At 36.0% G+C, this 12939-nt stretch overlaps 1 protein-coding gene across 4 annotated transcripts in view; it reads right to left on the bottom strand.

Moving 5' to 3' along the window:
- LOC148673211 (uncharacterized) overlaps positions 1–12939 on the bottom strand; it is a 123975-nt gene that overhangs the window by 82695 nt on the left and 28341 nt on the right. For all 4 annotated transcript variants that reach the window (XR_015935964.1, XM_088629568.1, XM_088629567.1 and 1 more), the window contains 4 exons: positions 11635–11778; positions 9140–9189; positions 6898–6997; positions 3802–3890 (listed from right to left, as the gene is read on the bottom strand). Coding sequence is in view for 3 of the 4 variants with exons in the window: in XM_088629568.1 (XP_088485694.1) it covers positions 3802–3890; positions 6898–6997; positions 9140–9189; positions 11635–11778 (383 nt within the window). In the remaining variant the exon portion in view is untranslated. The remainder of the gene's footprint in view (positions 1–3801; positions 3891–6897; positions 6998–9139; positions 9190–11634; positions 11779–12939) is intronic.

The following is a 12939-nucleotide window of genomic DNA, read 5'->3' as shown; positions in this document are numbered from 1 at the left end:
TGATTCACAATTTACATCAGCCTTTAAGGTAGTACAAGAATTTTCTAATTTTTTTGCATGGTTATACTTCCAGATTTAATCTCAATCCAAACTTTTTTTGGACAGGAGCAATAGGTTCTTGTCAAAACTCTTGGAACGGAAGATCTCCAAGGAAAACCAGGTTGTTGCTATAAGTGGTGCTGGTGGATGATTGGCTAGCACTCCTTCCTTTGGACCAGAATTTATAAACCAATATCCCATTATGATAACTGAAGTCCCTATGCCAGTGGTTCTCAAACTGTGGTACGTGGAGTGGCACCAGCTGGTACGCCATATGACCCTGGAACTTTGTTGTGTGCACCGAAAAATCAGGACGGGTTTTCATTTTTTCTATTTTAATACGTGTCGAATACGCAGCCCACGTACTACGATACAGCACGCACTAATACTTGAGTGGACACAAGAGCTACAATGTAATTCTATTCCATTCTACAGGAATGCGTGCTAAGAACATAAATGACCAATTGTATTTAAAAAACTTATCTCCAGCAAATAGAGAGGTAGGAGAATGCATGTGATTTTGGAACACCGCCAATCTTGTAAGCACAGGAAAGCATAGAAATGCGTGCTACGAACTAAAGCGGCCAATTGTATTTAAAAAAACGTATCTCCAGTAAATAGGGAGGTAGAGAATATGTGTGATTTTGGAACAATGCCAATGTTGTAAGCACAGTAAAGCATAGAAATGCGTACTATGAACGCTGGCAATCTTGTGAGCACAGGAAAGTGTGATAGATAACAGAAAAATATTTAAGGACTGTTCTAGGTTAATTTGAGAAAAATACACTGAGCGTCTCTGTGTTTCACTCCCATGGGCATGAAATAACTTTTTTTAACGTCTGAGACGGACTCCTAAAATGGAAACGGGGAAAATTGCAAGCTTGCGGATTGCTAAAGCAGGTAAGCCCCACACTATTTTTTGAAGAACCTTATTTACCGTTGGCAAAACAGCTGACACATATTATGTGTGGAGAAAAAGCTGCTAAGCACCTCGACCTGCTGCCCCCTCCGAAAGACAGCCACTCATAGAATTATTGATATGGCGGAGATATCAAAAGTGCGCTGATAGAGTGTGTTAAGATGAGCAGATGCCTTTTACCACAATTAGATGAGTCTGTAGATGTCGTCGATTTGGCCAATTTGCTCGTTTACGTTAAATACGAGTTTGAGGGTATGTCCCATGAGGACATTCTGTTCTGTAAGCCGCTACCAACAGGAACTACAGGAGAGCACGTAATTCAGCTGCTGAATGAATTTATCGAAGAAAATGGCATCAGCTGGATAAAATGCGTCAGAGTTTGTACAGACGGTGCTAAAGCAGACACAGCGGTGTAGTTGCACGAATTAAAGAGTTTGCTCCAGAAATGAATGGACGCATTGCAACATCCACTGCGAGACCTTAGCCATCAAGAAAATGCCTGATGATTTAAAATCTGTTAGACTCTGTTGTGAATTGTATCAAGACTCGAAAAATGATTCACATCTGCTTTGCTCGACTAAACAGGCTCACCCCTCTCACTGAAATGGTGTTTTTTTATTGTTTATTTTTAATTGTTGTTGTTCCTGTTGTCATTCTGTAAATCGCTTTGAGAAGCCACGTTTAAAGGCGCTATATCAAATAAAGTTTTTTTATTATTATATGTGTGTTAGAGTGTGTGTGCTCATGTTGGTCATTGAGATTTTCTGGGGTTCCTATGAGAAGATAACTTGTAGGTGGTTCTTGGATGCTTTGGTTTGATCAGGGGTGGTACTTGGTCCAAAAAGTTTGAGAACCACTGCCCTATGCTCATACCATATACTGTATATACAAGATATATCATGCTTTTATACATCATTAAATATCCCATGGCAAGGTTCATAAAAACAGGTGTGTTAATCAAGATGTCCTTGCAAAATTCCACTCTGGGCTTGCATCATCAAAGTTCCCCATTAATTCAATTAATGAAGCAATTTCTTATTCTATCACCTAATGTGCTGTAGAGTAGCTGCTGATGTATTATAACTGTCGTGTTCATCAAGAGGGTTCACTCCTATATGTAAAGCATTTTTTATTCCTCTGGGATGAAAAGAACTATGTAAACACATAGAATTACAATTAGTAAATTATTTTGGATCCAAAGTACATAGAATTAAGTAGTCACAACATTCTGCAATAGTTTTCCTAGAATACTGACACCTCTCATGTGTGCTTGCTGATTGTGACTGCACAAAATACTGTCCTCAAGCAGAATTCTTTCAGCTAAAGATTTTAAAAGAAGGCAGATTCTAAGCTCTGAGTAACAGCAGTATAAAAACTAAACCAAATGCATGTTAATTTTAACATTAACATCATGTTTGGCAAAGTTAAAAACCTAAAAAAAGAAGAAAAATATATCTTAATTGCAGTATTTGATTAAACCTATCAGAAACATTGTTGTGAAAGATAGCTTAATATACAGTATATGTGAAAAACTATAATGGCATTTTTATATATTATGCTAAAGCATATCTATTATTAACTTTCATATCTAACTATTCAAAAAATTAACAAAGTATAATAACTATCATTTAGATTATTTTTTTCACTGGTAGTGTCTATAAATTTACTTTAACCAAAGTATGTCTTTCCTGTATCATGCTGAGAAGTCAGTTAATAAAGCAAGGGTTAAATTGCAGACTGTTAAGACAAGCTACTGGCTAACAACTAGAAACTTGTGTATTCAATGCCATCTCCTTAAACCTCAATTTGCATTTGTTCCTTGCATGTTTAATACATGTAATCTACAAGGTTAAATACAGTAATATAGGCAATCTCTAAAATGAAATAAGAAATCAGTGTTCCATTAGCAGCACAGTGGATGTCAGTGACATGATAATTAAAGAGATCAATTAATCCTGGGTTCTCTCTTGTTCCGCAAGTGATTGGAATCTTAACTTTGGTGCTATAACACAGTACTACAAAAATAGATGAAATGCTGCACATGTGGCTTGGAGACCCAAGAGGTCCAGAGATTAACTCAACACAGTTTCAATCTTGGCTACATTTATATGGGAGTAGACGTGATTGATACAACACCCATTAAAAATAACTACATTGATTTAAAGAGGAGTATTGGGATACAATGTGCATGGCCACTCAGGGGTGACAATTTCTGGATGGCTAATTAATTGGAAATGTGTGAATCTAACAATATTCATTGAACCACATGTAACTAGTACAGCAGAACTATAGACATGTTCCTTTTGTTTCAGGTACAGCACATAAGAGAAAGTTTTAATAAACCAATTAATGGCTCTGTGTGAACCCTCAGATCACAAATTAAATTACCCTACGGCCTTGATTAATTGATAGGAAAACACTGATCTGCTTCTTTTTGGTTCCTTTTGTGCATGCAGGTTGGTTTTATTTTATTAACTTGCATCTCCTTTTTGTCCCTGTTTTTCTCTACACTTTTTATAAAAGCCCAAATTTAAAAGAGACATAAATGACTCCTGCTTTCTGCATAAAAATGAGCAGTAAGCACAGTAAAATTACCTTATTTTTGTTATAGAAAAAGCATAAAAGAATATTCTGTAGTGCCTCAGAGTTTTCAATCTAATTTCATTTTAACAGTCACATTTAAGGAAGGTCGATCACAGCAAAGAAAAATAAATTATACTGTAGATTCTTTTCATCTGCCCTTGCATATGATCTTCTCTTGTGTGCTAGTGAAGTACAGGATATTAATCTGACAAAGAACTAAGAGGTCTATAGCTAATTTAGAAAAGATGATGATGAAATACCTCAGTCTGTCTGTGAGAGATTCAAGGGCATTCTCCACCTCAAGACCGCGACACGCCTGAGAACTTAATCCTTCTGCCAGTAGGATGACCTGAAGAGACCATCGAGAAACAACCACATACAGTATACAGTAAATACATTTTTTTGTGTTTAGGTATTAATGAGGGCCAGTAAACAAAAACAACTTGTTAAATCTCAGATCCTTCCAACAAAATAATTATGAGTTATCCTTGCTATTTGCATATTGAGTTAATAACTCCTCTAACTTACCACTCAGTAACAGTGACACCATCATTCAGTGAAAGCACCTCACACATACAATAATATTCATGATGAAGTATAAGTCGGTTGTCTGCTATTCAAAGCAAACGTGTAAAATGGACACCTGAAACTGCTTTTTTCATGAAATAGCAAACTTTACCTTTAGAAATCGAGATAAGATCAGTCTAAATTATGTAATAAATTGGCAAGGCCTAATTTTAAACATTGTGTACATATAACAGATAGGTCATTGCTGTTGTGCATTTACAGTATGACTGAGAACTCCTAAAAAAGGACTGTGGTGGTTTGGAACAGACTTCGTTATCCATGCTGCTCACACATATTCCCTGGAATCTTTAAGGAAATGTCTGGGTGAGATCCTGAGAGAGATCAATAAATGTGACTAAAAGAAAAGGAGCAAAATGGGAAGAATAACCCCCTCTCTTTTGTAAATGTTCCTACAGTATGTTCTTATGAAGACTCTTGGACAACATTCTGCACAGTCAAATCAGAGAAGAAAGAATGTAAAGAAATTAAACATTACACAGTAGAATGCTTTTTCCTGAGTATCGTGATCTACAGAGAACCAATAAATCTCTCATTTAAAATAAGGCTTAAAAAGTGCTTAAGCATGCTTTACATGAAAGGTAAACATTTTACTTGACCTCCATGGTACTGTGGAAAATTCCACAGTAAAAGTACAATATCCTTGATTATTAAAATATGGCAGATATACAATGGCTTCTGTACAGCCATTTGGCAGTTCAGGTTTGCTGTACTTGGCAGTTTGTCTTGTGGCCAGTTTGAGTCAACAAGAATCTGTATTAAAATCATGTATTCTTACCACACTAATTCTTGAAGAGATTTAGGAGGCAAGAATCAGTATCCCTATACAGTATGTAATAGTACCCCTACGCCAACACTAGTCACTCTTGATTCGACATTTCCCCTTGCAATGACCAGGCCTGAACAGTCATCTTTTCTTCCATTTAAGTTAATTCTACAAGGTAATTGCTACAAAGAGGAAGGGCTCAGTTTAGAAATAACACTTTTACAATGAAATGCCAGTAAAAGCCACAAAAAAATGGATAAGCACAAAATATTACATTGTTTAAAACCATACATTTATGCTCTAATTTTCCCTGACCAACTAATGCCAACTATACCTCATTAGAATATTATGAAACACATTATAAATACAATCCCAGTTTCAAGATAAATATTAGATAACAAAATTAAGTTTATGGCTTGGCTATGACATCACTGCCTTATTTGTAAAAAAGGTTCCTGATATGAATGTCCAAAATATTACCAATGTCACAATACATAATGTGTCACATGGTACCCCCACCTAAGTGATCAATACTTACTGTGTCATAATATAAGCTTGCAAGGTTGGCTGAACTTTGTACATGGAAAGAGCGAAGTCAACTCCTTTCAAATTATAAAACCACGTTACTGTCATACAGATCAGTAATGTTATTAAGGGGTCGCTAATGTTTACATTCAGTTTTCAAACTCATCACCTAGGTGGCTGATCGGGTCATGATCTGATGTTGCTGTGAACCAGAGCACGCAACAGATCCTGATTTAAAGTATTGGGTTAATGATGTCGTAAGGGAAGGAGCATAACTCTTTCTCTATAATGATATAATGATGTTACCATTATAAAGGCAATTCCATAAGACACAGGTCTAGGCCAATTATGGGAGTTTCCTGTCAGGTGGTGGTCATGCTGCCTGATACAGCAACTGTGGGTGATTGTATGGACAGATCCTAAATGCCCTAGGAATGTGACAATATGTTAATCTCGGGAGCAACATTCCCAGTGGGCCTGCCCATCTTTCATTGAGTGGTGGCATCACTGCACTGTGACTGAAGCACTAAAGTCGACCTTCAATTAAAAAGAGATGCCACCTTTACAACCTCACTTACATGCATTTCTTACCAACAACAGAAACATCACACCCTCTTTTGTTTGAAAAATAGACTAGGACAAGCAGGATTTAGTCCTTCAGTTTAGCACCAAAGAAACAAATACCCATTTTACCCATTGAACCTCAATCAGTGTTTTTTTCTGAACTATTAAGTCTTAGAAGAAAGAACTAAACACCAGAAAATGTCCACCCGGCCCTTTCAGTTCCTGAGGTGTTTCGTGAAATGACTAAACTACTCCAGTTGGCTTTCCATTCACAGCCTTCTAAATACAATTGTTAATTTGGTGCACAAAGAAACAGATTATAACAATACAAACCAGTATGAACACACAATACACTGATCTGCCTAACATACTATAGGTAAAACTAAACAAAATTTTATAAATGCTTTGATGTTTATCTAGCTAGCTTCAGCTATTATATTCCTATTCTATATTTTATAATTCAGAAATACAAATACATAGACTGCACATAGACATATTTTAATGATGTTACTTAATAACATAGCATACTCTAACTTATTGTCTCAGTAGTTTACTTTTATACATATTAAAGACCTCCTTCTACCTTCACCATTGTTCCATTAAAATAGCAAGAAATGATAATCAAATATACTACTTGCACTAGAACATCAATCTCAAAATAAGTACATAATTTCACTATATATATGATCACTGTTTGAAATGCTGATTTTTTCCACTTGAATGTTTGTAAATCAGTTTATGTTGGTGTTTACAAATTGTTGTTTAAAAAAAAGCTGCCTGTCTGAGGACTTACTGAGCAGGTAAGACTCTAATGGCTGAACATCGCAATGTAAGACAAGCTGGGATCTGGTAGCAAATTCCAAAAATTTTAAAATAGCAATGTAGTAGGTTCTAAACTACATGAATATACAAATACCTGTCTCTCCAGCTGCATCACCTGAGCCTTCAAAAGGTTTACACGTCTTTCCTCAAACATCTCTTCTTTTCCCTCCTCAAGCAACTGCTGATACTGGCCCCTGTAGAGAGATCAGTGTTTTGTCAAGGAACCTTACAGTACATAAGCCAAGTAATAGAAATGGCAATGATTTCTAAAAGTTTTCTTCAGTATAAATCAGGAAAGAGTCGATCTTCTAAAAGTCAAAATAGCCTTCAAAAACTGCATCAATGTAGATGGTCTAGAAAACAGAAATACTAACTTTTTTATATATATTTCCTAAATGTGTTAAACCTGGATGTATTCAGACACTTTATAAATATACTGCAGACCATTTTTGTTTTGTGAACCATTAAAGTGATAGATTCTATTTTCCCACCTGTTGGTGGCTTGGAAAGTATCCCAAACCAAGGTGGTAGCAGCTTGAACTGAATATACAGTACATGTTGCTGTTCTGAAAATAAGCCAAATATTCCTGAAATGAAGTAAAACTGCTAAAAATTAAGTTTATTCAGTATGAGTTTTAGTACTTTGCCATCCATGCCATACTCAAGTGTTGGTGCTCAAAGTTATAAGAAGAATATCTATATACAGTATTGTGTTCCAACATAATATCCATTAACACATGACACATACTGTTACACTCATGTTATAGCTCTGGGGAGGGTAAGTGATGTTATCCTCAAGGTGATGGATTACATAATGGAAGATCAGTTTAATATTTAGATTACTACCATATTAAGCCATCTTTCAATGAACATGTCAAATCACACAAGAAAAAGCAGAACTTGCAATCTGCAGATTAAGTCTTGTTTCCCACTGGGAAAGTGCCCATGTGTAACCTCAAAAAAATAAAGTCACGTAATGATAAAGATCTTGAACTCAAATTGGTGCAAGACAGAGGCCATACAGTACTTTTGAAAATAAATCACCAGGCGATACTTAAATGTTAAAATACAGACATATTTCACATGTATCATCAACCATACAGGAATTGGTAACACCACTGCATAAGAAATTATTATTTATGATATTCATATTTATTATAATTAAATACAGTTTTCAGGTAATGTGTAATTGAAAGTTTGTTAGGGTTATCAAAAGTACAGAACTTTGTTTTGAATTCAAGGGCCGTTGATATTTATAGAATGTAACTTGCTTCATTGGCTCATTATTCTTTATGACTGGGGAAGAATATTCATTGTGTTCAAGATCAAAGACAACTTCTTAGTTTTCTAAGAAATCAAGGCATTCTGATTTGTACCAGCAAACAAACTATCTACACAAAACTGAAATAGGTTGGGGTCATCATTATCATTCATCATTCATTCAAGAAAGTAAGGTGGCATCTTCGAAAAATTAATTCACATTCCTTAACTGGTAATGTCTAGGAATTGGTTTAGACCATTTCTTAATTGCATTCCTAATCCAAATTAAATGATCAACTGTATAGAAAATACAGCGCAGTGGTAAACTCACACATCCATGGGGTGTTCCACAGTTAGCCTCAGTTTGTGGAAGAAAGTAAATTATGGATTTAAACCCACTGCATTCTTCTTGTAAGGAATTATTCCAAAATATTTGATATGTATTGATCTATATTTAACAATACAATATCCAGTCAGATTGTGTTAAAAGCTGAAGGCAATGAAAAGTTTAACTGACATGCCACTAGAGTACTGTGACTGTAACTTTTCAAGTGGTATTGCTGAAGCAATTGTATAACAGGTCCAGGATTAGACAGATTTCTCTTAATGTCCTGCTGGGTGTTACAGTTTCCAGTAATACAGTGACACCTGCATCTTCTCAGGCTCATGCAGTTTTACAGTGATGTCAGCAAGGATGTGCCTCTTCTCCAATCAGCACTGTACCTCCCAAACATCTCTGTAGAGTTTGCAGCACATTTAGAAATCTATGTGTTCACTGAGTGGATGGGCTAGGACAGCCCATTCACATTCCTTCGTTCTCCAGTGTGGGTCTCCTCATTTTGAGCCAAGACATCAAAACACAACCAATGATTTCAAATAATGTGGGTATTTAATAAAATAATTGGCAATAAGATATTTATAAAAAAAAACAAGTTGTCAGAGTATTTAAGATACAAAAGGAAGCAAAACACACATAAAACTCAGATACATAAAAATATAATACTGGATTTGTCCTAAAATGGAACATTTTCCACCAACTTGCACTTCCAACCTTAATTCAGTTGTTAATGCCTTACTTTAAATCCTGGAGCTCTCGTTTCAGCTTAATGTTCTCCTTTTGAAGTTTCTGAAATTAAAAGAAAGCACAGAAAAACAGTTAAAATTTTAAATGATTCCTGGAATCACTGGTTAATAACTTCCTCAACAGCAATTTCTTTCAAGTACTTTGTAACTGCATTATACAACAATCCTCTAGCCAATATATAAAATAAGATAGTTAAGAGCATAAGAATGGTTACAAAATGGGGGCCATTTAGCCTATTTTGTAGCTTATTAGGATTTCTCATGCATTTCTGTTCCTTAAATTACTTAGATTAATAAAATAAAGACAACGCTTGCCTTTTTTAAAATTTAATATTAAAAAAGAAAATGCATACCCACTGAAAATCAGAAATCACATGAAAGATGAAAAAACTGATTTTGTGATCAACAGAACATCATTGAACAACCGTGCAGATTTGCACATAACATCATGTAACATCATGTACTTTATTGTAACCATGAAGTGGTCAGAACTAGTCTATACAGAAACATCTGGATAATACAATATCTACAATTTTGCCATGACAGAAACCAATTAAAATATGTCTTTACAAGTATACATGTACAGTGCCTTGCGAAAGTATTCGGCCCCCTTGAACTTTTCAACCTTTTGCCACATTTCAGGCTTCAAACATAAAGATATCAATTTTTTATTTTATGTGAAGAATCACCAACAAGTGGGACACAATTGTGAAGTGGAACGAAATCTATTGGATTTTTGAAACTTTTTTAACTAATAAAAAAATGAAAAGTGGGGCGTGCAAAATTATTCGGCCCCCTTGCGTTAATACTTTGTAGAGCCACCTTTTGCTGCGATTACAGCTGCAAGTCGCTTGGGGTATGTCTCTATCAGTTTTGCACATCGAGAGACTGAAATTCTTGCCCATTCTTCCTTGCAAAACAGCTCGAGCTCAGTGAGGTTGGATGGAGAGCGTTTGTGAACAGCAGTTTTCAGCTCTTTCCACAGATTCTCGATTGGATTCAGGTCTGGACTTTGACTTGGGCATTCAAACACCTGGATACGTTTATTTGTGAACCATTCCTTTGTAGATTTTGCTGTATGTTTGGGATCATTGTCTTGTTGGAAGATAAATCTCCGTCCCAGTTTCAGGTCTTTTGCAGACTCCAACAGGTTTTCATCCAGAATGGTCCTGTATTTGGCTGCATCCATCTTCCCCTCAATTTTAACCATCTTCCCTGTCCCTGCTGAAGAAAAGCAGGCCCAAACCATGATGCTGCCACCACCATGTTTGACAGTGGGGATGGTGTGTTGAGGGTGATGAGCTGTGTTGCTTTTACGCCAAACATAGCATTTTGCATTGTGGCCAAAAAGTTCGATTTTGGTTTCATCTGACCAGAGCACCTTCTTCCACATGTTTGGGGTGTCTCCCAGGTGGCTTGTGGCAAACTTTAGACGAGACTTTTTATGGATATCTTTGAGAAATGGCTTTCTTCTTGCCACTCTTCCATAAAGGCCAGATTTGTGCAGTGTAAGACTGATTGTTGTCCTATGGACAGACTCTCCCACCTCAGCTGTAGTTCTCTGCAGTTCATCCAGAGTGATCATGGGCCTCTTGGCTGCATCTCTGATCAGTCTTCTCCTTGTCTGAGCTGAAAGTTTAGAGGGACGGCCAGGTCTTGGTAGATTTGCAGTGGTCTGATACTCCTTCCATTTCAAGATGATCGCTTGCACAGTGCTCCTTGGGATGTTTGAAGCTTGGGAAATCTTTTTGTATCCAAATCCGGCTTTAAACTTCTCCACAACAGTATTACGGACCTGCCTGGTGTGTTCCTTGGTCTTCATGATGCTCTCTGCGCTTTCAACAGAACCTTGAGACTATCACAGAGCAGGTGCATTTATACAGAGACTTGATTACACACAGGTGGATTCTATTTATCACCATCAGTCATTTAGGACAACATTGGATCATTCAGAGATCCTCGCTGAACTTCTGGAGTGAGTTTGCTGCACTGAAAGTAAAGGGGCCGAATAATTTTGCACGCCCTACTTTTCATTTTTTTATTAGTTAAAAAAGTTTCAAAAATCCAATAGATTTCGTTCCACTTCACAATTGTGTCCCACTTGTTGGTGATTCTTCACATAAAATAAAAAATTTATATCTTTATGTTTGAAGCCTGAAATGTGGCAAAAGGTTGAAAAGTTCAAGGGGGCCGAATACTTTCGCAAGGCACTGTAGTACGACAAGATATGAAAAACTATTGGCCCACAAAAAGAATCTGATTTGTTAAGTAAAGACCATTTTGTGTAGTGTACTGTCTGAGAAAGGCAAAAACCCCATTCATAGCCTAGATCCTACAGTATGAAGTTGTTGACATACAATATCTGTTCTTGATGCAGTTAAAAAATATGCAAATATGTATTCTAAATATAACACATTCAATGACAACTAAAACAAAGTAACGGGTGCAGTATTGTTTCTAAATGAATGTCTACAGGACATTTACAAACCTCTGCATCCAGGTTGCTCCTGTAAGAAGATCTTGGATTAGGATCCCTGCTTTGTCCACTTCCCTTACTCAGTAGATTTTCTTTAGAGCTGTGGCTTGTGGACGGGTGGCTCTCACCAGGGTAACTAGATAAAGATTTGCTCAACTGAGCAATGGTTTAAATGTCAGTATTTCTTCAAAGGTACATACTGCAATCGCCTGTAAAGAAGGCTTAACGGATAGGGAATGTAGAACTTATTTTTTTATCTGTAATTGTGTTATTGAATTTCAAACAAAATTCTAAGTGTGTATTACTTATATTATACACTGAAAATATCTGAATATATTATACACTGAAAATATCTCTTCCCCTCAGAATAATGAATAAAGTTTTAAATGCAAGCTGTGCTGCTTTGAGTACAGAGAATGGACTGTACTGCTTGCTAATTATAAAATGCTGTTTTCAAACAACCCTGTACTTTCATTATTCACTTTGATTTCATTTCATACCCCAGGTCTGTGCATTACATCTTACATGACCTGGGTCACAATGACTTCATTTTAACACTCAACAGTATGCGTGTGTCTGTTTTTGAGGGGATGTATAATTTATAATGTTCTACTCCTGGTGCAATTTATGCAATATCTTCTATAAGTAAAAAAGAGATAAATGTCTTACTCTAATACTAAAGGCATGTCTAGATATCAGGTACCAGAACACTGATGGAAAAAATCTTTAATTGAGCATATATCAGTTAATATGCTCCGTGCAATATTATTCTTAAAGGCAATTGGTTATTACTGTCTGACCACAAAATGTATGCACTGTGTTTCAAAATTCTGTTTTGTATAGTTTCTTAAGGTTATTGTTAATAACCTTAAGAAACTATTCTACGGAATATAACACTACAACTAAATTTTATTGTCACAGTATCTGTTTGACATCCAAATATCTGACATACAGTACAGTATTTCTGAGATGTCAGAAAATGTCAATGATCTAACTCTGATAAACTCTTAATTCCTTTCTAAAACATGTTTGAGGTTGCATTTTACTTGTTGAATTTCAAAATGAACACGATCTCCAAAGTTTAAAGTTGGAAAACAAACTTGCAAAAATTGTAATCAATTTGTTAGATTAGTTGAGGATTCAATTACAATGGGTATAGAAAGTATTGACCTCCACTGTATTTTGCCACATTTTGTTGTGTTACAACTGGAAACTCAAGAGTTCTTGTGCAATGAAAATGGTGAACCATTCAGATTGAACACACCTGTCTTTGTAAGGTTAAATACCTGTCTGGGTGATTTCCCACCTTTGGATATT

The sequence above is a fragment of the Lepisosteus platostomus genome, chromosome 4 (assembly GCF_059453375.1).
Source record: "Lepisosteus platostomus isolate fLepPlt1 chromosome 4, fLepPlt1.hap1, whole genome shotgun sequence".
NCBI lineage: Eukaryota > Metazoa > Chordata > Actinopteri > Semionotiformes > Lepisosteidae > Lepisosteus > Lepisosteus platostomus.
Note: the sequence above shows the minus strand (reverse complement) of the source record. Positions and strands in the feature narration are given on the sequence as shown.